At 45.2% G+C, this 26258-nt stretch overlaps 1 protein-coding gene across 1 annotated transcript in view; it reads left to right on the top strand.

The window, feature by feature from the left end:
• LOC109908948 (leucine-rich repeat-containing protein 75A) overlaps positions 1-19672 on the top strand; it is a 31090-nt gene extending 11418 nt beyond the window's left edge. Inside the window, exons 3-4 of the mRNA XM_020507763.2 lie at positions 8794-8906; positions 17622-19672. Of these exons, the coding sequence (XP_020363352.1) occupies positions 8794-8906; positions 17622-18453 (945 nt within the window). The 3' untranslated portion in view covers positions 18454-19672. The remainder of the gene's footprint in view (positions 1-8793; positions 8907-17621) is intronic.
• The last annotated feature ends 6586 nt before the right edge of the window (positions 19673-26258 follow it).

The raw sequence follows: 26258 nt of genomic DNA, 5'->3' as shown, positions 1-26258 counted from the left end.
AGGACCACGCCCCTAAGCACACAGCCAAGACAACGCAGGCGTGGCTTCGGGACAAGTCTGTGAATGTCCTTGAATGGCCCAGCCAGAGCCCGGACTTGAACCCAATCGAACATCTCAGGAGAGACCTGAAAATAACTGTGCAGCAACGCACCACATCCAACCTGACAGAGCTTGAGAGGAAGTGCACAGAAGAATGGGATATATTCCCCAAATACAGGTATGCCAAGCTTGTAACATCATACCCAAGAAGACTCGATGCTGTAGTCACTGCCAAAGGTGCTTCAACAAAGTACTGAGTAAAGGGTCTGAATACATATGTAAATGTGATATTTCAGTTTCAACATTTTTATAAATGAGCAATAATTACTAAAAACCTCTTTTTGCTTTGTCATTATGAGGTATTGTGTGTAGGTTGATGAGGTAAAAACAATTGAATACATTTTTAGAAGGCTGTAAAGTAAACATAAAGTCAAGGGGTCTGAATGCTTTCCGAAGGCACTGTACATATTTCCCTGGCATATTAAATCATTTATACAGAAGCATACAATTCATTTTTGGACTCACCAAAAATGTGTTTGTTGTCACGGCCGTTGAGAGAACTGGACCAAGGCGCAGCGTGGTGAGCGTACATATTCCCTTTTATTTATATGACGCCGACAAAAACAATAAACAATCCGAAAACCAACCGTGAACATAGAATGCCCACCCAAATCACACCCTGACCAAACCAAAATAGAGACATAAAAAGCTCTCTGCGGTCAGGGCGTGACAGTTGTGCTCTCTTGAACAGGAAGGTGGCGCGGCGGTCCTCCCTTGACATCAAACTTTGTCATCAAAGTCTGACATTCTCTGTATATATGGTTCTTTCAAGACAACTGGGAACTCGTAAAAAAAACAAGGTTGAATCACGATGATGTCATTGATCTTCTGGTGGTAGTGTGTAGAGTTCCCAGTTATCTTGAACTCAAGTCAGATTTCCCAGTTCTGAGTTTCCAGTTGTTTTGAGCGAGGCAGAAATCATGCTGGATTGACAGCATGGCCAATGTTGAATGTTTATCATTTTAAGCTTGGAAAAGAGAACCTTAAACCTAGACTTGGACCACACACCCATTCCACTGAATAGCAGGCTAATGATTGCGTTGCAATGCTTGCAGTTAGCCACTGATTCCTTCCAAACCACTCATTGTTACATTTGTGATTTCCAACTTGTCCTATAATGTTTATGTCCAATGGCCGATGAGCACCGATACATTTTTATCTATAATTTCTCTTCAATGTTTCTCTACATATGACAAGGATTAAAAAGGATTTGCCAGTAGATTGTCGACTTGATTCATGACAATGACTGCTAGCTAAGATTTAGAAAATTGTGATGTTGACATGATCAGTCCAATCAAAGTTACTGTAGATATAATGTGATTTGACGTTGTTTTATCTGTGGCCAATGACCTGGAGCCATTACCAACCCCTACGCTCCTTATTTTCCTCTGGCTGCCCCACCACCACAGAAAGCACTGAGCTGGGTTGCATTTTGGAGCTGCCTTTCTCAAGAAAGCAAAAGAGACCATGTTTGTATGGAGACTTTATTAAACTCAATTATTATTATTTTTCTTACATTGTTTGCAAACTGATGTGTGACACATATTAATGCCAAAATAACATGCAAAACAGGCTACCCCATTTTTTTGCAAAAAATGTGAGCCTCAAAACAGGTGGGGCTCTGCCCCACCAGCCCTGACTGACGGGTCACCACTGAGTACAGTGTATTGATGATCAGCTGGTGAGATTCTGTGACTGAAATCTAAATGCACTCACATGAATGCCCGTAGGGATGTGAGGAGGGTCTCTCTCTCTCTCTCTCTCTCTCTCATCCACCTGTTCCCCAGTGTCAGAGATTGAATTAGACCAACTCAAAACTCCACATGGCTTGAATAACATACCATCTCTGCATTTACCCTCATACTGTATGTGATTAATAACAACACAATCGTTTCCAGAAGGATTAAAATGACCCACCGTTGAAAACAGCCTCCCATAAGGATTTCAATCTGTTTTAGTTGAATCTACATATTATTATATTGAGATAGTTATGATGGATAAAGAAGGATTATACCTCTTGATTACACCCATGCCTAATCCTAAGCTTGTTCTAACAATCATGCTTCGGTCTTGTTCACTGAGCGAGATGATGAAAGGAGTTAGCGGTGGATAGATGGATGTGGCAACTAGGAAAGAGAGACAGATTTCACTAGTCATTATGGAAGGAGAGACGCATGTCTTGCAGGGAGTGATAGAGGGAGATGGAGGGAAAGACGGTGGGAGGAACGACAGACAGACAGGCAGACAGACAGACAGCAGGGGGAACGGCAGACAGGCAGGCAGACAGACAGCAGGGGGAATGGCAGACAGACAGCGGGGGGAACGGCAGACAGGCAAACAGACAGACAGCAGGGGGAACGGCAGACAGGCAAGCAGACAGACAGCAGGGGGAACGGCAGACAGGCAAGCAGACAGACAGCAGGGGGAACGGCAGACAGGCAGGCAGACAGACAGCAGGGGGAACGGCAGACAGGCAGGCAGACAGACAGCAGGGGGAACGGCAGACAGGCAAGCAGACAGACAGCAGGGGGAATGGCAGACAGATAGCGGGGGGAACGACGGACAGACAGACAGACCGCGGGGGGAACGACAGACAGACAGACAGACAGACAGCGGGGGGAACGACGGAAGGACAGACAGACAGAGGGGAAAACTAAAGACAGACAGACTAGCGGTGCCTTGTTCTCCTGTATGAGTCACACACTGAAAATACTGGCAGCCTTCCAAGCCTCAGTGCTGCTGCTACTGCTCACAATGGAGCGAGTCCAGCATAATATTACCACACACACACAGACGGTAAACATCTCTATTTGTGTCGTAACCAGTGGTCTTTATTTTTCTATATAGTACTACTGATATTGATTACTGCATTGTTGGGAAAGAGCTTGGAAGAAAGTCCTTTCACTGTAATTGTGCGCTTGATAATAAAACTTGGAAGTTGTAGAAAATGTGTCTGAAAGACTGATTCAGCCCACATTCCTCCTCTTGCTGCTCTGCTTGGCCACAATTTGAACCCAAACCTTAAAAAAAAAATAATAGCTTGGCAGATTGTGAACCCAGGTGTTTATTGTCAACTTCTCTTCTTCTCTCCCAGACTGCTGCCGTTTTCAGCCCTGTAACAATTGACCAAATTCAATTCAATTCAAAGAACTGCGTTTGTACTGTGAGGAAACTGCTTGTGCTGAGTGGTTCATGCAAGAAAACACAGTTAGGCTTTGTGGAGAACAGTAAGGATGAGCGATGGAAGGTTGTTATTGATAACACCATGACGACGCGTAACACCATGGGGAAACTAGTAGTCCACCTGCACTACAAAGAGACCATTTTGTTTCTGAGTACAGATGAGAGAAACAGATTTATGTGTTGGTGTAGTGGAGAGAGAGAGAGAGAGAGAGAGAGAGAGAAGAAAAGCAAGAAAGCACAGAAGGTAGGAAAACAGGGAGAGTAGCTGAGAGATCAATCCTGTGGAGGGGTGGTGTGGGGGGAGGGAGGGAGAGAGAGTGTGTCTTAGTGTACACTGTAAAAATAGAAAGACTCAAAACGCCATGATTGTGTAATGAAACCATGAAAAGTAGTGCACCTATGCTGAGATCTGGTGATTGGAGGGTGTTTGAATGTAAACCCAATGGAAGTGTTCTGATACACTGGTTGTGTTTTAAAACAGAGCTGTCTCAATAAAGTGTCAAAATACCCCCAAATATCTTCTTTTTATTTTTTAATATTTTTTATGTGTGCAAGTCGTTTCAATGATTTGTTAATTTCATTTGACCAAAATAATATGTTTCTCAAAATGTAAGTATATTTCATGAGGATAACAAAAGAGAGAGACAAGGGAGTGATTGAAGTCCCTGGAAAACATTGGTTTTAATTAACATGCATTTCCTATCTTGCCACATCACTCTGTTTTTAGAGGATTGTGGCCCCCAATTTTTTGGAGGACTTTATGATTCTTTTACACAATGTTGTATTCATGTTTGAAGAAAGAAAAGTACATTTCTATATTAGTATTAAGCTTGTTGTGCCATGAGGTGTAATGGATCAGAGCTGTCAAAGTCGTCAGGCAAACTGAGGTTCAGTGAGGACAGCACCCAGTCCCACATTCAAGATTGTCAATGGAAGAGGCAAGTGCAGAATCCTCAGTTCTTGCAGTTCAACCTCCAGTTACTGCTGGTGGTTTGAATACTGTGCTTGACAATGCCTGCCGAAAGGTATGTTAATGGCACATTTTCAAATATATAAAACGATATTAAACATTAAAACACTTCAGAAAAAGTATGTCCTTCTCCACTAAACGGGATTTAACACATAATGATGTTGAGAAGCATTAGAGAAAGGAAACGGCACCAAAAGAGAAGGTATCTAATTCTGCACAAAACACGGAACACCAAAATTGTGTTTTCAACCTTTTCTGTTGGTGCTCCCAGTCCCTGGCAAGGTGTTGCACAATAATTGATGAAGTGGTCTATGTAATGTACTGTAATGTTTCATAACATCTCAGGATGATGTGTTTCAATACTCCAGCAGGGTTGGTGGCAGCTCAGTTGCCACAGTGTAGAGAGGAGAGGAGTGTAGAGAGGAGAGGAGAGGAGTGTAGAGAGGAGAGGAGAGGAGTGTAGAGAGGAGAGGAGAGGAGAGAGGAGAGGAGTGGAGAGAGGAGAGGAGAGGAGTGGAGAGAGGAGTGGAGTGGAGAAGAGTGGAGAGAGGAGAGGAGTGGAGAGAGGAGTGGAGAGAGGAGTGGAGAGAGGAGAGGAGTGTAGAGAGGAGAGGAGAGGAGTGGAGAGAGGAGAGGAGAGGAGAGGAGAGGAGAGGAGAGGAGAGGAGAGGAGAGGAGAGGAGAGGAGTGGAGAGAGGAGAGGAGTGGAGAGAGGTGAGGAGTGGAGAGAGGAGAGGAGTGGAGAGAGGAGAGGAGAGTAGAGAGGAGAGGAGTGGAGAGAGGAGAGGACAGGAGAGGAGAGGAGTGGAGAGGAGTGGAGAGAGGAGAGGAGTGGAGAGAGGAGAGGAGTGGAGAGAAGAGAGGAGAGGAGAGGGGAGGAGTGGAGAGAGGAGAGGAGTGGAGAGAGGAGAGGAGAGGAGTGGAGAGGGGAGGAGTGGAGAGAGGAAAGGAGTGGAGAGGAGAGGAGTGGAGAGAGGAGAGGAGTGGAGAGAGGAGTGGAGTGGAGTGGAGAGGAGTGGAGAGAGGAGAGGAGTGGAGAGAGGAGAGGAGTGGACAGAGGAGTGGAGAGAGGAGAGGAGAGGAGAGGAGAGGAGAGGAGAGGAGAGGAGAGGAGAGGAGAGGAGAGGAGAGGAGTGGAGAGGAGAGGAGTGTAGAGAGGAGAGGAGAGGAGAGGAGAGGATTGGAGAGGAGAGAGGAGAGGAGTGAGGAGTGGAGAGAGGAGAGGAGAGTGGAGAGGAGAGGAGTGGAGAGAGGAGAGGAGTGGAGAGAGGAGAGGAGAGGAGTGGAGAGAGGAGATGAGAGGAGTGGAGAGAGGAGTGGAGAGAGGAGAGGAGAGGAGAGGAGAGGAGTGGAGAGAGGAGAGGAGTGGAGAGAGGAGTGGAGTGGAGAGGAGTGGAGAGAGGAGAGGAGTGGAGAGAGGAGAGGAGTGGAGAGAGGAGAGGAGTGGAGAGAGGAGTGGAGAGAGGAGAGGAGAGGAGAGGAGAGGAGAGGAGAGGAGAGGAGAGGAGAGGAGTGGAGAGAGGTGAGGAGTGGAGAGAGGAGAGGAGTGGAGAGAGGAGAGGAGTGGAGAGAGGAGTGGAGAGAGGAGAGGAGTGGAGAGGAGAGGAGTGGAGAGAGGAGAGGAGTGGAGAGAGGAGAGGAGAGGAGTGGAGAGAGGGGAGGAGTGGAGAGAGGAGTGGAGAGAGGAAAGGAGTGGAGAGGAGAGGAGTGGAGAGAGGAGAGGAGTGGAAAGAGGAGAGGAGTGGAAAGAGGAGAGGAGTGGAGAGAGGGGAGGAGTGGAGAGAGGAGTGGAGAGAGGAAAGGAGTGGAGAGGAGAGGAGTGGAGAGAGGAGAGGAGTGGAAAGAGGAGAGGAGTGGAGAGAGGAGAGGAGAGTAGAGAGGAGAGGAGAGTAGAGAGGAGAGGAGTGGAGAGAGGAGAGGAGAGGAGAGGAGTGGAGAGAGGAGAGGAGTGGAGAGAGGAGAGGAGTGGAGAGAGGAGAGGAGTGGAGAGTGCTGTGAGGCCCAACGGTGAGGTGCTGAGTTTCTGATGCCTCTGTCAGTAGGGGACTGCAGCCTGTCTGCAGGGACAGAGACCAGAGCAGCTCTGCCCTGTGTCACAGTGACACTCACACACACACACACACACACACACACACACACACACACACACACACACACACACACACACACACACACACACACACACACACACACACACAGCTATATATATACACTCACACAGCCAGCCATACCACACAGGGGAATGCATACTGACCGTACTGCACTTCCTTTGAGAAGGTTTTGATTGGGTCTTAGGAGAGGAGACAGTGGGGAGTCGGTAGGTATTTAATTCATTATCTGTCCTTGTCATGTTTATTGTGAAGGTCAGGTAGTCAAATAGAACAGAACCGGGAGAGAGGTTTACAGTGCAGATTGCATCCCAAGGTGTGTGTGTGTGTGTGTGTGTGTGTGTGTGTGCGACGTTTCATTTTGATAGAGTGCTATACAGCTGAAAGATAGCAACATGACTGAAGGAAAACCAGAGCCCCATATATATGTAAATAGATGTCTCTGAGGAAAAGCATAGCCTCTCCCTTCCCTACTACCAGAACAGTGTTGTTCTACAGTATAGTGTCATCCTGTACATGTCTGTCCTGTCCTGTCCTGCCTGTGTGCCAGTCTGAGACAGAGTCTTCTGGTTGCTGTAGACATATCTAGGCCAGTGGACACAGCATGGAGAGGAATCCCTCGGTAGCCCAGCATATGCTGCTAGCCTGCTGCTGCCTGTATCAGATCAGTGGGGAGAGGCCGCATCCCAAATGGCACCCAGTTCCCTAAGTAGTGCTCTACTTTGGACCAGATCCCTATGGGCCCAGGTCAAAAGGAGTGCACTATGTAGGGAATAGGTTGCCATTTGGGACATGGTGAGTTAGTGCAGAGTATTGATGATCAGTAACAGACTGGTCGATACCTCCTGTTCCCCTTCTCCCACAGACTACTGTTCAGACAGAGAGACCCCACAAACAGGTTTATCACACATCCAAATTGAGATAGATACTTCGAACGGCTACTAACGAATGACTGTAAATATCTCATATTTGATCAATATGTGTAACCATATTGTTACAGCTAGCACTTGTGGGACCACGTCTGCTCAAAGGAAATTGCAAGAGCTATAAAATCCTGTGTTACTGTACTACAGGCATCCACACACAATCATATAATCCACAAGATGCGTATTTGGTGGTACACATGCTTGGTATAGTTACCACATCAGTAGGGCTCGCTGAACTAGTGGAGGAGAAAGTGGAGATATTAATAATGTAATATGTCTTACCTCCAGAGGACACAGGCAGGGAGCTGGAAACAATAAACATGCACACACACACACACACATAGAAACACACACACACACACGCTGGGAACAAAGCAGCAACAGGGCAGACCCTTGAACCTCTTACCAATCTCTCCCTGAATAAGAAACCTAAGTGGCCTCATATAATGGCTTCGTTTTCATTCCTAGGGATCTTACCACCAACAGCACGTACTGGCCTTCTGGGACGATGACCTAGGTGCAGAATAGCAGAGATTAACCAATAGCGCGTCGATATGACCTCACAGACAATAATGACCTGTATAATATCTTCGCATACCCGTGCCACCCTTCACTTTCCTCCTCTGATGGCCATGGTAAGAGCATTCCATGTTCTCCATAAAATGTGTTATATGTCCCTGTCGGTTGTGTTTACCTGTGTAGTTGTTGTGAAAACCTGGCATCGATACGTAGTGCTTCTGAAGAGAGGGAGGGAGGGAAGGAGGGGGAGGGAGGGAGGGAGGGAGGGAGGGAGGGAGGGAGGGGGAGGAGGGAGGGAGGGAGGGGGGGGGGGGGAGAGAACATGGTATAACCCAGGGCCTGAGCTATAAATCAAATCAAATGTATTTATAAAGCCCTTCTTACATCAGCTGATATCTCAAAGTGCTGTACAAAAACCCAGCCTAAAACCCCAAACAGCAAGCAATGCAGGTGTTGAAGCACGTTGGCTAGGAAAAACTCCCTAGAAAGGCCAAAACCTAGGAAGAAACCTAGAGAGGAACCAGGTTATGGAACCAGGGTGGAGATTATAACAGAACATGACCAAGATGTTCAAATGTTCATAAATGACCAGCATGGTCAAATAATAGGTCTGGGACAGGTAGCACGTCCGGTGAACAGGTCAGGATTCCATAACCGCAGGCAGAACAGTTGAAACTGGAGCAGCAGCACTGCCAGGTGGACTGGGGACAGCAAGGAGTCATCATTCCAGGTCTCTGCCACGGCACAACCCAAGGGGGGGCGCCAACCCAGACAGGAAGATCACATCAGTGACTCAACCCACTCAAGTGACGCACCCCTCCTAGGGACGGCATGAAAGATATAACCCAGATATAACCCAGTCCCTCAGCTCCTCTCCGGTCATCACAGGAGCTTCTCTGCTCCCATCAGCCAATATTAACCTACGCTGTCTGTTTTTCTCTCTTTCCCTCTTACATTCTTTCTTTCCTTCTCTCTCTCTCTCTGTCAGGGGGAGGATTCTCTGGGTGCCATGGAGAAGGTGTGTCGCCAGCTGACCTATCACCTGAGCCCACACTCACAGTGGAGACGGCAGGGCATACTGAAGAGGAAGCCGCAGGCATGGTGAGGAGACAGGGGACACGTTGTGCGTGCGCGCCTACGTGTGTGTGTGTGTATCACATGGGCATGTGGTACCCTCTGATGGGTCACTAGAGCTAGAGAGAAAGTTTGGCCAAAGACAGCATGCACACACAGAAGAAGCTATGATTATTTATTTATATGTGCGAAGGTTTGTCAAATGTAAGTTTCTCATTTTAATTCTGGGTCAGTGTGGACTGGCGCACTCTTTGGCCTACACACAAGAACTGCAGGCCTTTTTTGTTGTTAATCAATGTGATTAGTTTGTGCAAATAAAAGGCTTGACGTGGCATCTTGGGCCGACGGATCGGACTGAATCATCGTTTCATCCTCCCTGATTTCCCAGTTCCTTCCTCAGTGGACAAATCAGAGGAAGTCATGAAAATGCCACATAATCAATCTGGTGTATGTGTCTGGCTTGGTCCAGTCTAACTCGACTAAAACAAGACATGCTATGTGTCTGGCATGGTCCAGTCTAACTCGACTAAAACAAGACATGCTATGTGTCTGGCTTGGTCCAGTCTAACTCGACTAAAACAAGACATGCTATGTGTCTGGCTTGGTCCAGTCTAACTCGACTAAAACAAGACATGCTATGTGTCTGGCTTGGTCCAGTCTAACGCGACTAAAACAAGACATCCTATGTGTCTGGCTTGGTCCAGTCTAACTCGACTAAAACAAGACATGCTATGTGTCTGGCATGGTCCAGTCTAACTCGACTAAAACAAGACATGCTATGTGTCTGGCTTGGTCCAGTCTAACTCGACTAAAACAAGACATGCTATGTGTCTGGCTTGGTCCAGTCTAACTCGACTAAAACAAGACATGCTATGTGTCTGGCTTGGTCCAGTCTAACGCGACTAAAACAAGGCATCCTATGTGTGTGTGTGTGTGTGTGTGTGTGTGTGTGTGTGTGTGTGTGTTTCTGTATAAACCTAATCTAGAGCAAATCTGTGTACACGCGCGCCTTATCTCGTCTTTTTCATTCATCATCTACTCCCAGAAGCCTTCACTCTGCCCCTAGCTCTAACTGTTCTACCCGTGAGTACATTGATGAATGGGAGTCATATTTACTCAGCTAAGTGAGTCAGTGAATGACAGCGCCACAGATGGGTGTCTGTGTGCTGCACCCTCCCCATCAGTGATGCAGATCTTCTAACTCTCATAGCTGTGCTGTATACGGCGCAGCTGCTGCACAGTATACAACTGATGATGTAGTGTGTGCGTGTGCGTGTGCATGTGTGTGTGCGTGCATGTGTGTATGTGTGTATATTCCTGTGTAACAACTTCCAAAGTGTGTTATGGTGTAACTGTTTCCATAAAGCGTGTAATGGGTCCGTTGACCCCGGAGGTGGTTATTACAGGGGCCCAGCGGTGGTGTTTATATCCCCAGAGCTCTTGCCTGAGCCTGTTCTCTCAGTGCCACACCACACTCACCACACACACCACACTCACCACACACCACACACACTGGGGTACATATGTTCCTCAGCTCTCTCTGTCTCCAGTCTCTCTTACCTTTACAGCTCTGAGCTCTACTATCGCCTGCTATTGTTCCACAGCGTAATCACCATAGAAATAGGATCCGTAGAAGGGACAATACTACGCCTACGCAGTAGCCCAGACAACAGGGTTCTAATCACGTTAGCACTGTACACGGCTCTGACCATAGAAATATAATTATATTTATATGGCTCTGACAGGACAGTGCAATTACCATATCATTAAAATGATGACTGTTCTGGTCGTTGTACTTCTACGGTAATCACAATGGACTTTGGAGATTTATGTACAGTGCTGTGATTTAACACCCCTGCTTCTGTGACCTACCTCGTGGGCGTCCTGCCTCTGTACGGTGTCTGTGTGTCTCTCTCTCTCAGGAGAGATGCCTTCTATTTGTCCGTTCTACTGTTTGTCAGATCGAGTCTGATGTCGTTGATTATGGACTGGGTTTTGGACTGGGTGCATAGACCACTAAGGGCCAGTTTACTGTCACCCACCAGTATGTCATTTGAGAAGGTTATTGTGACACGGTTTGCTAGTGATGAAAACTCCTTCTTGTCACGTAGTCTGAAGTGCCTGGGTCCTATTGTAGAGTAACACTGTGCATGTCAGTGCCTGGGTTCTATTGTAGAGTAACACTGTGCATGTCAGTGCCTGGGTTCTATTGTAGAGTAACACTGTGCATGTCAGTGCCTGGGTTCTATTGTAGAGTAACACTGTGCATGTCAGTGCCTGGGTTCTAGTGTAGAGTAACACTGTGCATGTCAGTGCCTGGGTTCTATTGTAGAGTAACACTGTGCATGTCAGTGCCTGGGTTCTATTGTAGAGTAACACTGTGCATGTCAGTGCCTGGGTTCTATTGTAGAGTAACACTGTGCATGTCAGTGCCTGGGTTCTATTGTAGAGTAACACTGTGCATGTCAGTGCCTGGGTTCTATTGTAGAGTAACACTGTGCATGTCAGTGCCTGGGTTCTATTGTAGAGTAACACTGTGCATGTCAGTGCCTGGGTTCTATTGTAGAGTAGCACTGTGCATGTCAGTGCCTGCCGGGTCCTAATTGACTCCACCATTCCATCCGTAATTACAGAGGTAACTAGAGGAAACCTCTTTCGTATCTCCACCTCACTGCATATAATCAGACCAAGGCTTTAAATACTTTGACTGTTTGCTTTAGTCTGCCTGGACTGACAGGTGGCGGGCTTTTGGGACAATTGGGACTATTCCATTGGCTCTATTGCGCAAGGCAAACTCAAAGCGAGCCTAGCTAAAATATTTGAAATGATTGCAAATAGTATTTGAACCCAGGTCTGCATATAATGTGTTCTGTGGATCACTTTAGCTTTGTCTCCGTCACCCTGTCTCTGTGACCCTGTCTCTGTGACCCTGTCTCTGTGACCCTGTCTCTGTGACCCTGTCTCTGTGACCCTGTCTCTGTGACCCTGTCTCTGTGACCCTGTCTCCGTGACCCTGTCTCCGTGACCCTGTCTCCGTGACCCTGTCTCTGTGACCCTGTCTCTGTGACCCTGTCTCTGTGACCCTGTCTCTGTGGTGGAGGAGTCGGGCCATTAATACCTTTTGCCATGGGTTACATTAGCCGCTAGCTAATTAGCATGGGGGGACAGGAGCACTGGAGGAGAGGGCTCATCTCCTCCTCCTCCTCCTTCTCCTCCTCTGCCGTTGCTGTCTCATACACTCTGCCTCAGCTCTGGACTGGTCATGACCTCGGCACCCACCGCGCACACACAAACACACGAAAGGACACACACACGTTTAGATGGACACACACGTATGGAGACACGCATGCACACACACACTGCTTCTTCCAGGGGGAACTACTTGACTGAGTTGTGCCAGCCCCTAAGCCCCATTTCCAGTTCAAGTGGTTATTGTTTAAAAAAAAGTACTAGGAAACCTAATGAGTGAACTTCCCCTAGTTAGATACTGAACCATAGTCTTGATGAATGTTGAGGATGGCTTTGTAATTGGGCAGTGGCTGACTCAGCCTTAAACAGGAAATATAATTTGTCCTAGGGGCCTCCCGAGTGGTGCAGTGGCCTAAGGCGTTACTACAGACCCGGGTTCATTCCAGGGCTGTGCCACAACCAGCCGTGGCCGGGAGTCCCATAGGACGGCACACAATTGGCCTCATCGTGCTCTAGCGACTCCTTGTGGCGGGCCGGGTGCCTGCAGGCTCACCCCGGTCGCCAGTTGAACAGTGTTTCCTCTGACACATTGGTGCGTCTGGCTTCTGGGTTAAGCTGGCGGGTGGTAAGGAGCGTGGTTAGGCGGGTCATGTTTCGGAGGACGCATGATTCTACCTTCGCCTCTCCCGAGCCTGTTGGGTGAGTTGCAGCAATGAGACAAGATCGAAAATTGAGGGGATTTAAAAAATATATATATATTGGAATGGATAAAGAATGTCAAGGAATGAAATGTTGAAAGAGGACTCTAATAAATAGAAACGAGATGTGGTTGTGGGTGTACATTACCCTCCTTAACGTCCCATGTGACTTAGTTGGTAGAGCATGGCGCTTGCAACGCCAGGGTTGTGGGTTCAATTCCCACAGGGGACCAGTACCCAACGGTACAATATGATATGCTCTCACTACTGTAAGTCCCTGTAGTCCCTTACAGTAGTATGCTAATTGATAATGTTCTTATATGAAAAAAAAGGATACTAGCTTCTGTTCTTTAGAATTTAAAGGCTTTAAGCAGTCTATGCATTGGAGTGAGGATCAGCTAACTGGAAATAACAGCTCTGTTCCCTGCAGCAAGACTGTGTGAACTGACAGTGATGAGAGAACAGATGCTTAGCCACCAAGTAAGCAACTGTCAAATTTAGAAGTGTGTGTGTGTGTGTGTGTGTGTGTGTGTGTGTGTGTGTGTGTCAGGCCTACACAAAACAATGAGTGGCCACTGTAATGATCTGAGAAGTAGAGTTGAATGTGGTGATAGAGAGAATGAAGCAGTAATGGGGGGCCAACCGTAGCTCTGCCCGTCTCCCATAGAGACAGATGACCAGGATAAGGTGAGACACACACACACACACACACAGGGGAAAAGTGATATCATCTTTGCTGCCAATGGACTAGCTGACACCTAAAGTGTAATTTAATACCACACTCATTATATTGCAATGGCACTGTGCTGTCACTAGGGTTGCGTTATGTCACTGAACAATGGTGTCACCAGGTCACCAAGGGTCAGTGATTTGTGTGAAGCTCACTCGACAGGGATTTTAGGGTGGATCTGCAGACTGGAGCTACTATACAAGGGATCATCTTTAATAATGAAACACTAGTCACTGAAATAATGTTTACGTAATGTTTACATACTGCTTTACTCAACTCATATGTATATACTGTATTCTGCTCAATGTAATATTTATATCCTAATTCATTTTTTTAACTTCTAGATTTGTGTGTGTTGTTGTGAATCGTTTTTAGATACTACTACACTGTTAGATACTACTGCTCTGTTGGAGTTAGGAACACAAGCATTTCGCTACGCCCGCAATGACATCTGCTAAATATGTCTATCTGACCAATAAAATGTGATTTGATTTGATTTAAGATATAATCTAATGTCTCTCCTTGAGGGGTAAACAGTGATTTACTCTTATTATCATAAACACACATTCATGTGATATAGTTTGTTTGTTATTGGGGTTAAACAGATGAAGTGTGTTTTACATTTTGAAAACTAGGTTCAAATGAAAAGAAAGGATAAAACTGTGAGCAAAATGTCTTGGTTTGCTAGATCGGTCCTCGTTGTGGTATGTAGTATGTGGTACAAGCATTTCGCTACACCCACAATAATACCTGCTACATGTGTGTATGTGACCAATAACATTTGATTTGATCTAAGCCCTGAGGACTCCTGTGTCTGAGAGCAAGAGATCTCAACTCAGCGTTGCTCTAGCATAAAGCGTGGGATTTAATGTGTGTTGTTAGTCGGATCTTCTCGAGAAAGGTCCCCATATGTAGTATCTGAGCCCTGAGGTCCTGACTCCCGTGTCTGAGAGGGAGAGAACTCGGCTCAGCGTTGCTACAGTCTAAAGCGTGGGATTCTGGTCGGGAGCCAGGCTGATAGTGTGGGATTTGATGTCCTGTACACCGGTTTCATCTGTTTCTATTTACGTTCTGCTCTGCTTTAAAAAAAAAAGATTTGTTAGTTAAAACTATCAGGGGAGAAGTCACAGGGAGAATGCTGAAAGGGAGCCAGAGATTCATCATGAGGTCATAACCCAGGGACCATTGACTTCGACTCATAGACAAATAATAAATGGAACGGATATTTCAGTCAAAGCTCCGTTTTGGGTGGGCCGTCAGCCATATTGAGTGTAGACATGACTGTACTGTCAATTGTACACTGTCTGAAAGATTTTCCCATTCTAGTAATTCCATTTGTTTGCTACGACCCAATTCCCATAAAAATCCATTAGCTTGAGAGAAGTTATAAAACGTTGTGTTTTTAAGTAATTAATACCAAAACAAGATCTAGACTGATTTAGCAGCATAAGTGGGACTACACCATGTCTCAATGTTGTTGACGGATTTGAGAGGAGTGCTTGACCCCATGGAATTAGAATTATAACGGATATTCACGTTCAAGTCAATGTTCTGTGATTAGTCCCTTCTTGTAATTCTATGCCTGGACCAACTAATAAATGGGTTTCTTTGGCTGAAATCCTAGCACTACACAGCCATTGGGAGGGGGATTTAGTATTGTTACGGTAAATTCCTAATTAAGCAAAGAAAATGGGGAGGGGGGGGGGGGTGTTGAGTAATAATTGGGGTCCAGACCTAATCCTGCCTCACATGCATTGTATTGTTTTCATTTGTACCTGGAAGACGTTCAAGTCTGATCTCACTTTTGCCTTTTTATGGCATAAAATGCAGAGCAGGCCTTTGTTCAGTTTAGTTTATTCACTGCCAAGCACAAGACTTCTGCTGTGCTGTGAGTGTATTTTCACTTTGGAACATGTTGTTTTTCTTCTTCTGTCCCCCCGAGGTCTGGATTATCTGGACTCACTCCTTTCCTTTCTATTTGTCTCCACTTTCTTTCTATTTGTCTCCACTTTCTTTCTATTTACCTCGACTTTCTTTCTATTTATCTCCACTTTCTTTCTATTTATCTCCACTTTCTTTCTATTTACCTCCACTTTCTTTCTATTTACCTCCACTTTCTTTCTATTTATCTCCACTTTCTTTCTATTTATCTCCACTTTCTTTCTATTTACCTCCACTTTCTTTCTATTTACCTCCATTTTCTTTCTATTTACCTCCACTTTCTTTCTATTTATCTCCACTTTCTTTCTATTTATCTCCACTTTCTTTCTATTTATCTCCACTTTCTTTCTATTTATCTCCACTTTCTATTTATCTCCACTTTCTTTCTATATCTCCACTTTCTTTCTATTTACCTCCACTTTCTTTCTATTTACCTCCACTTTCTTTCTATTTACCTCCAGGGTAGCCTAGTGGTTAGAGCGTTGGACTAGTAACCGGAAGGTTGTGAGTTCAAACCCCCGAGCTGACAAGGTACAAGTCTGTCGTTCTGCCCCTGAACAGGCAGTTAACCCACTGTTCCTAGGCCGTCATTGAAAATAAGAATGTGTTCTTAACTGACTTGCCTGGTTAAAAAAAGGTTAAAAAAAACTTTATATGACCTCCAATTTCTTTCTATGTACCTCCAATTTCTTTCTATGTACCTCCAATTTCTTTCTATGTACCTCCAATTTCTTTCTATGACCTCCAATTTCTTTCTATGACCTCCAATTTCTTTCTATGTACCTCCAATTTCTTTCTATGTACCTCCAATTTCTTTCTATGTACCTCCAATTTCTTTCTATGTACCTCCAATTTCTTTCTATGTACCTCCAATTTCTTTCTATGTACCTCCAATTTCTTTCTATGTACCTCCAATTTCTTTCTATGACCTCCAATTTCTTTCTATGTACCTCCAATTTCTTTCTATTTACCTCCACTTTCTTTCTATTTATCTCCACTTTCTTTCTATTTATCTCCTCTTTCTTTCTATTTATCTCCACTTTCTTTCTAGTTTTCATTTCATTCTGTGGTGATTTTTAGGTTGAGAGTCTCCAAACTGAGCAAACAACATTGCCAATCAGCGTTTTACTTCTTGTTGTAAAGTAAGTCGCCTTGGCTTGTGCAAGCTGGAACAGCTCATATGAGTGGCATCTCCTGTTTCTATAGCATGAGGCGGCTTGATGTACAAGTACACCCCCCTGGGCAGCGAACTAGTCTATCGCAGGGCCTTACCCCCAATCTATTTCCCTAATGCTGAGTGCCAAGCAGAGAGGCATCAGGTTCCATTTTTACAGTCTTTGGTATGACTTGTCATTGAACTCCCAAACGTCCAATCTCTGGGCAAATACTCTAACCACAAGGCCACTGCATTGTCTACTGCTTGTTGACTGATGTCAAAAAAGACCCCTCTGTATCTCCTCCGAAATCATCCAAACTCACATCATAGTGACCAAATTGAAAGACACTACACACCTGAGTGTCAACCACAGTATTAAGACACAAGCTTATGCCAAAACGCGTGAACACTCTAGCTGTGCCACAGAGAGCCACTTCTTTGTTTCGGTGAGGTTGGCAGAAAATCTCCCAGAACATCTCATCGCATTTGTTTGTTTGGATCATATGGACAGATTTGCAAACTGAAACGCAACACGGACGGGCAGACTACTAATTATGCAGAAACTTAAACATCTCTCTCTCTCCCCATCTCTCCTCCTCTTATCATCTCTCTGCTAACCTTCCCATGTAAGTGGGTGAACCCATTTCTCACCCCTCTGCCCCTCAGCACATGAAGTGTCAGGAAATGGTGAAAACAACCGTATTACAGATAGTAATGTAATTAATCTACCTACCTGTCGCTATGCCTGGGGCTCCATGCTCCTGCTGTCCTTGTCTCATCACAGGCTCTTCTAACGGTCTAGTAATGTAATATTCTTCCTGTCAGGGGGATGTTGCTCTCGGAGATAGCTCACCCTGATAGTTTTATTGACTGTATGATATGTGGACCTTTACCATGTTTTGTGCTTGGGAAAATTACAATTTGCATACACATTTTGCATTGGAGATATTAAATAGATTTACCTACAGTTTGGTCAACACGCATCGTAACATGTAACTGATTACTCCCCCCCCCCCTTTCCCTCCTAGTCTCAAGGTGATGCTGTCGACACCTCCCCCTAACGGGGCGCTGGACCTTTCGGGCATCCCCCTGACGGTGCGTGACATGGAGCGCCTGTGTGCCTACCTGCAGCGCCACGCGCCCATCATCTGCAGCCTGGAGCTGGGCTTCACCGAGCTCACCGACGACGCCTTCCTCCTCCTCCTGCCCACGCTGGGTGCGCTGCCCCGGCTGGAGACCCTGGCCCTCAACGGCAACCGGCTGACCCGTGCCGTCCTCAAGGAGCTGACGGACAGCCTGAAGGACCCGGCCAGCTTCCCCAGTGTCACGTGGATCGACCTGGGCAACAACGTGGACATCTTCTCCCTGCCCCAGCCTTTCCTGGTAAGTCTGAGGAAGCGCTGCCCCAAGCAGGGCAACCTGCCCACCATCCTGGAGTTTGGTGAGAGCCAGGCCAGCGAGCCCGAGGGGAGGGTGGGAGATGATGACGATGACAGGGATGACATCAACAGGACAGAGAGCATGGATGAGCTGAGGTCGGAGGTGGAGGGGGAGATGGACGGAGAGACAGAGATTGAGGAGATGATGGAAGAGTTGTTGGACTTTGACCTGGAGGTGCAGGGGAAGGAGGACGAGATCGAGGACAGCATGTGGACAATGGAGGAGCAGAGGAGGGAGGAGACACGGGGACAGGGAATTAAGAAGATGGTGGAGAGGGTGGAGCTAGAGGAGGAAGACACACAGAGTCAGTCTTCCCACTTGTCGTGCTCCAGCCAATCGCAGCATTCTTCTGGAGTGGTTGAACTGATGAAGGAGGAAGAAGGAGAGGAGGGGACTGATCACTTAGACCCCCTGACCTGAGCAAGAACCCCGGTCCACTCTGCTTGGAACTTCCCCTCCCACGTTTTGTCTAGAATGAGAAGAGAGCAGTACCAGCAAGCAGTGAACGTTCGTATAACGTTAGGTAACGTTCGTGGAATGCATAGGTATCCGGAAATTGTTTCCTGGGTTGGACATCTGGGGGAGGGGCTCTGTCATCTCAACCGACTGGAATGGTTCCGGAATAACCAACCGATCTGGGTGGACTGTTCGTCCACGGATGCACAGTTTAGGGAGATGACAATCCAGGTTGAAAGTGGACTTTTGTGATAACTCTTATTGTTGTTTCATTATGAATTAGGATTATAATCCTCTGTAGTAAAGAGTAATAGATATATTATATATCAAATGTAGAAAACAAATAAACATATTCTAATGTACATGTGGCTATGTCATATCTGGCACGTATGAGATGTTTCGTTCAGGTTTTACTCCCTGCTCACCCTGTCCTATAGATGGATGAATGCCTATGTGCCTGTCACTTGTTCCCCTCTTGGTGGAGAGACTGTATGTCAGAGAGAGAGACAGACAGATGGCTGACGGATGGACGGATGGATAGACAAACAGACTGGTAGAAAGACAGAAGAAGAGCGGTAATTCCCTCTGATACTACAGTACGTCTGTCTCCCTACCTCTCTGACCAGCACTCTCTTCACCAATCCTACCTACCCAGTATTTTTTTATGCATTTGCATGCTCCAGTGTGTCGATTTCCGATGTGATCTGAGTGCAGCGAGAGTACCTTTTAAACAAGTGCTATTGGCGGAAAGAATTGATGGAAACCAAAAAAAAAGATTGGTTGTAAGGCGGGTTAAAAGATGCTGACTATAAGGCTCATGATTGTAAAGCATGTGAGGGAGGAGTCTGTTACTGTGACGAAAAGCACTGTTTAGGCTAAGGAAAAGGGCATAGGTGCTACGGTGACAGGCACTACGGCGACAGGAGCTATAACAACCCATCTTTAGCAGCCTCACTTGTTCCCTTTATCCCTGCCAGTCATGTCGAGTGCACGTATCACTTATAACCGTTGTATCAACACGTTTAATGGGATTTTGTTGTGTGGTTACGACAATGCCATCTAACATGGACTGTCTCTAGGCTACAGCTATAGAAAATTCCCTCATTCTCAGTAAATATGTAGCTCTCGCTACATGTTTCCCCATTTGTAACAACGGTCTAATAAAACGCTTTAAGAATTAGGATTATGCGCTTCATCTCCTTTGTTAATTGTGTATGTGAGGTACCTTATGTCTTTAAGGGTTATGTGTTAGCCGAGGTGAATGCAATTGGGTCCAGATATTCAATGTCAGTTCTCAGAAGTGTAATTCCTCAAAACTATTATCATCCCCCAAAACAGATAGACATTTGTGCTGATAATGTGGTTACTATACTGTAAATGAGAAGAGCGTGTATTCTGTTCACCCGGGCTACTCCGATCTGAAACATGTCTTATTCATTCAAGTCTTTCTTATTTCAGGGAGAGTCCAGTTGAACACAACGTTGTGTGTATGTGGGCCTGTAGGAGTCATAGGCGAGTTCACTGTCTGTGTTCCACTGTGTCTCTGATGAATTTCTCTGTGCGAGTGCTTTGTCTGTCGGGGTGCCGTCTCGGTGGCTGGTTTTGGGAGTACAGACTCAACTGCTTCCTTTAGGCCCCCCAGACGGTGTGTAACAGTCACAAGAGACACTGCTAACAGTGATGAGAATTGGAAGACGTTTCTCTGGAACTCAGTACATATTATCTGTCATACTGAGGAGATGTGATAATGCAGTTTCTTTGTATACTACCGGTAAAAACTTTTAGAACACCTACTCATTCAAGTTTTTGTTGTTGTTTTTTTTGTGACTATTTTCTACATTGCAGAATAATAGTGAAGGCATCACACCTATGAAATAACACACATGGAATCATGTAGTAACCAAAAAAAGTGCTAAACAAATCCAAATATATTTGAGATTTGAGATTCTTTAAATAGTCACCCTTTGCCATGATTACATATTTGCACACTCTTGGCATTCTCTCAACCAGGTTCACTTGGAATGCTCTTCCAACAGTCTTGAAGGAGTTCCCACATATGCTGAGCACTTCTTGGCTGCTTTTCCTTCCCTCTGCGGACCGACTCATCCCAAACCATCTCAATTTGGTTGAAGTTGGGGGATTGTGGAGGCCAGGTCATCTGATGCAGCACTCCAACACTCTCCTTCTTGGTAAAATAGCCATTACACAGCCTGGAGGTGTGTTGGTTATTGTCCTGTTGAAAAACAAATGATAGTCCCACTAAGGCCAAACCAGACGGGATGGCGTATCGCTGGAAAATGCTGTGGTAGCCATGCTGGTAAAGTGTGCCTTGAATTCTAAATAGATCGATTCTTGGCCCAAGCAAACCTCTTCTTATTATTGGTGTCCTTTAGTAGTGGTTTCTTTGCAGCCTTTTGACCATGAAGGCCGGATTCACACAGCCCCCTTTGAACAGTTGATGTTGAGATGTGTCTGTTACTTGAACTCTGTGAAGCATTTATTTGGGCTGCAATTTCTGAGGCTGGTAACTCAAATGAACTTATCCTCTGCAGCAGAGGTCACTCTGGGGCAAACTACCTGCCCTCCAGGACACCTATAGCACCCGATGTCACAGGAAGGCCGAAAAGAGATCATCAAGGACAACAAACACCCGAGCCACTGCCTGTTCACCCTGCTATCATCCAGAAGGCGAGGTCAGTACAGGTGCATCAAAGCTGGGACCGAGAGACTGAAAAACAGCTTCTATCTCAAGGCCATCAGACTGTTAAACAGCCATCACTAACATATAGAGGCTGCTGCCAACACACACACTCAAATCTCTGGCCACTTTAATAAAGGTATAAAGGTATCACTAGTCATATTAAATAACGGCACTTTAATAATGTCTACATACCCTACATTACTCATCTCATATGTATATACTGTTCTATACCATCTACTGCATCTTGCCTATACCGCACGGCCATCGCTCATCCATATATGTATACATACATATTCTTATTCATCCCTTTACACTTGTGTGTGTAAGGTAGTCGTTGTGAATTTGTTCAATTACTTGTTAGATATTACTGCACTGTTGGAACTAGAAGCACAAGCATTTCGCCACGGTCACATTAACATCTGCTAACCATGTGTATGTGACCAATCAAATTTGATTTGATTTTGGGTCTTCCATTCCTGTGGCGGTCCTCATGAGAGCTAGTTTCATCATAGCGCTTGATGGTTTTTGCGACTGCACTTGAAGAAACCTCCACATTTCTTGACATTTTCCGTATCGACTGACTTTCATGTCTTAAAGTAATGATGGACTGTAGTTTCTCTTTGCTTTTTTGAGCTGTTCTTGCCATAATATGGAATTGGTCAATTACCAAAAAGTCTATCTTCTGTATACCACCCCTACTTTGTCACAACACAACTGATAGGCTCAAATGCAATAAGAAGGAAAGGAAATTCCACAAATTGTTTAACACTTTCTCTGGTTACTACATGATTCCATATGTGTTATTTCATAGTTGTGATGTCTTCACTATTATTCTACAATGTAGAAAATAGTAAAAACCCTTGAATGAGTAGACGTTCTAAAACTTTTGACCGGTAGTGTATACTTGTTTGTTTGGGAATCTTTGTTTGTTTGTTTGGGAATCTCTGGCAACTCTCTCCTAACTGTCCACAGTTACTGCCCACAGGACTGCAATTTCCCCTCCCAAACCAGTGGATGATTATTAGTGGAATATTAAATCAAAACAAGCTAAATGTGCCAGGGTTTAAAACATTTAAAAAAATACAAATAAACCAAAGGTGTGTACTGGAATTTCTAGACTTGTGTGTACTTGAATTTCGCTATTATGATATTGAGTGTATCATCTCTCTCTCTCTCTCTCTCTCTCTCTCTCTCTCTCTCTCTCTCTGTCTCTCTGTTCCTTGCTCTCTCAGTTTAGGTGATGAATTGGAAAGGAAACTTCTGTGTATTTCCATGAAATCCAAGTGACTTGCTGTCTTGCCAATGCTATGAAATAAAAACCTTAAATACTGTATTCTGGTAAACATATCTGTTTCTTCTTTTTCTGCATGTTTTCTTTATTATACTATCAGTCTTTCCCCTCTCCTTGGTCTCATTATGTTGTAACAGATTATGAATAAAATTCCTGAGCAGTGAGCTGCAGTAAATAATCCCCAATTCTCTGCCTGAAAATATTTTGGAATGTTGCATTGGACTTCAGCTCCAAATTTCCTCCCAAAGCACGTTTTTTCCAGAATAACTTAGCATTTTTCCCATATATGGAGTTCCAGTGCTATTTCTTGGATCAATAACTAGAGCAGTCTGTCTCTCCCACTCGCACAGACAATGAACAAACAAAGACTTAGACGCATTGAGTTGGTAACAGAGTTGGAGGTGGACACACAGATGGGGCGCAGGTGCTGCTCTGCTGACCCCCTAGCAGACCAGTTGTTCTATGATTCTCTGCACGATCCATCCAGAGTCCAGAAGATGTAACACAGTGCTCCAGAGTCAGGGTTTTGCCAGGCAATCTGGGTCGTCTCACACTAGGTGGCCACAATAAATGTAGCTAGTTTCCATCGCATCAGTCCAGATATGCAAAGTCAGGAAAACCCCAGATGCCTAAGACATATATTCAGGAAAACCACAAATGCCTTCTTAATCTTTTTTTTGTGAGGAATGAGGAAGAAAAGGTGGTTGGAAAGGATTTCTGTTAACCTAAAGAAGGTACTTCAAGGGAAATTTGTGAGTGCCACTTCCTAGGGAGCTATTGCTCCAACTGAACTACACCAGATCCAGTTTAGATTTTTCTAATGATACCATTGGAATGATGCCCAGAAATTTATATTGAAAACACATTTTTTTTGGCACTCTTCTGGGTCTCTGGTATTAGACTGACATCTGGTGGTCACTTTTGGAAACATCATAAAAGTGAAAACAAAGAGCGACTGCCTCTGGAAAGCAGCATCTTGTTCTGAAAATGTCCTGTGTGGCATCGACATGAGCCAGAAACATGCTTTCTAGTGTAATTTATTATAGCTCTGCATGCGACCAAATCGTAATGCACATGGTCAACTTTGTTTGACATTTGATGACATCCCTATGGGGCAAGTTAAGGATTATCAGTCAATTATTTTAAAATGCCAACACCTCCAAATTTCAATGACAGAAAACCTCAAACCTACCATAAATTGTATAAATTCATAAACAAATATTGAATGCATTTAATGAAACAACTAAAAGATGGGCAACTTGAAAATATTGTCCCATTTACACATTGTAATATATTGACGTTGCCTAATTAGCCTCAGAGATAGGCTATCCAACGTCAAACCAACCTTACCATGGTTGCACACCAGCTGGTTGAATCTAATTGGCAAAATAAGTTGGCTAGGCGACTTCAGGACACAAGACCTGGTGAGACTATTTCAAGTTATCTAGAAGGGTGACTGTGTACTGTTTTGGGAGAGTGAATGTACAAACCATAGGCTGCTTGCCACGTGCAGACACACACAAGAGACACACACATTAAACCTCCCCCCAAGACAACTCTCGTTTCTTTACCATGACTGCTGCATTTCAACTACCTTTCAAGTGAAATAAAGTCAATTGAGACCAAGGGGCCAGAGTTCCGGTCTAGAAGCACAGTTTCGACTTCTCCTACAGACTTGCTTCGGTATTACAGTTAAACTGACGCCCGGCCCAGAAAGACCATTTCCATAGACGGCCACATAGGGAAGTCAGATTATAAAATTCCCTAAGACACAGGAGCTGGTTGAAACACAGTGGTGGGAGTGGCGAGCTGTGGCTCCATGGCAGGAGCCGGTATAGTAGGCCCCACTACTAACTTGAGTACCATGGACTGAGCAGGCTGGATCTGAACGGCTGGAGCACAGTGGAGGGGTGCTCCATCAGCACAGTGGAGGGGTGCTCCATCACCGGTCCAAGTCATCAACTTCTTGGGCAGCTTGGTGGCACAGCTCCTCGTTCTCCCCCTCAGAGACATCTTTCAGTTGTAAGAGGAGACAACTGTTGAAGGACTGTCTGTGACAGTCAGGTGACAACTGGCAGTGTCCATCAATTAAGTACTGGCGATGGTTGTCAGGTGGTCTGTAGGAACCTTCCGTTTTCCTTACTGCTTCAATTAGCTCATCAGTCTCGTCATTCTGGTTGTGTAAACGCAGTGAGCTTTCCAGTCGTCACTAGCGGTCCACGCTCAGGTCGATTCTGATCCCGGTGATCTCTGGTCTAGATTCGATGCTGATCTTGCCAATCTCTGGTTGAGGTTAGCCTAAGGTGGGAACCTGGTGAATTAGCCGCCGGGTGAATCGGACCGGTGATGAGTCGTTGAAGGGGACTGCAGGATGTATTCCATCTCAAGTGCTCAAGAAAGCCCTCTAGCTGTTCCCCCTAGGAGGAGTGGTGTGCTGTTGTGTGTGGTGGTCTGTGCCTTGACTCGTAGCCATCTTCGTAATTATCAAGATATTGTGGCAGGTGAGCTGGTCGTCGTGGACAGACCACATCTCGTGGAGGATTGTGTATGTTAACTGGCATCCTTGGGCTGTAGGAGTTACTGGATTCGGCTCCAAGGACCATGAAAAATATGTGTAGGTTGTCAAATCTAAGTACCATTCAAATAGGAGGGAAACCGTAGGTGCTGGGTTTAGACACACACACACAGGTCTGAGCACTCTTGAAACTGACAGATTATGGATGTTTAGCTGCACGCACAATAAAACATCAGAGCAGGAGGGAAAATGCAGTGCTTGTCAGGATAGGGAAAGAACATGTCTGACATCTGCCCTGTCAGTGCTGGGGTCTTGCACTGAATGTCCCGGGAATCTAGGTTGCTGATAGGCTAACATAATAATAATTGGCGTGACCTTGACCAATAAGAACTAAAATACATTTCGGACCTTCTGAAAGGGGGCTGAGCTGCCCGACAACAACAAAAAACACCAGTATAATGTGCTAGAACAGATTACTGAAGCTGGCCGTTTGAACAAAACCCATCACTGTGATGTATTAATCCATTGACTGGCCATCCCTACATGTACGATGTCAAACCCACTGCCTCACAATCATATACAAATCCCCACTCGGCAAGACCCCCCTTTATATCAGCTCACAACTAAGACTCCCCACCACCAACAGCAACCTGAAATCCAGCAATTATATAAACCTGGCAATCCTCAAGTCCCTCGTATCTTTGTTGAAACTGATTTTCAATTCTCCGCAGCTAGAGTCTGGACCATCCTTCAAAAAACACTGAAACTAAGCTATTTTGTGTTCATTGGTACTTTTAAAAACAAACTGTCTGAGATTTTAAAGGTGCACTATGCAGAAATCGCTCTGCCTTTTCCTGGTTGCTAAAATTCTAATAGTTTGCCAAATTTCAGTTAATGTGACAAAACAACCAAGTATAGTGGAGAGAATCATTGTACCATCTAAACCGCTGTGAAATATGTATTCTATAACCAAAAATATTGTATTTTCAGCTGTTTAAAGCTGGTGTACAAAACCAAAAGTAAAAGATGCAAAAATGAAACCTCAGAACATGAAGCATAGAAACAGCCACATAGAACATATCTACTGCTTCTTAGACTTTCTTTCAACTCGATTGCCAGATCTATAACTCATATTTCTATGTGAATTTGGTTTGGTCGCCCAAAAAGTTACATATTGCAGCTTTAACTGATAACTGCATGTGTTTCCCCCCTGCCTCTTAAATGCTGCCTATTGCTGAATGTTTTACTGACTGTTTTACTGA

The sequence above is a fragment of the Oncorhynchus kisutch genome, linkage group LG18, assembly GCF_002021735.2.
Source record: "Oncorhynchus kisutch isolate 150728-3 linkage group LG18, Okis_V2, whole genome shotgun sequence".
In the NCBI taxonomy this organism is placed as follows: Eukaryota; Metazoa; Chordata; class Actinopteri; order Salmoniformes; family Salmonidae; genus Oncorhynchus; species Oncorhynchus kisutch.
This window is presented reverse-complemented; position numbering and strand designations above follow the sequence as displayed.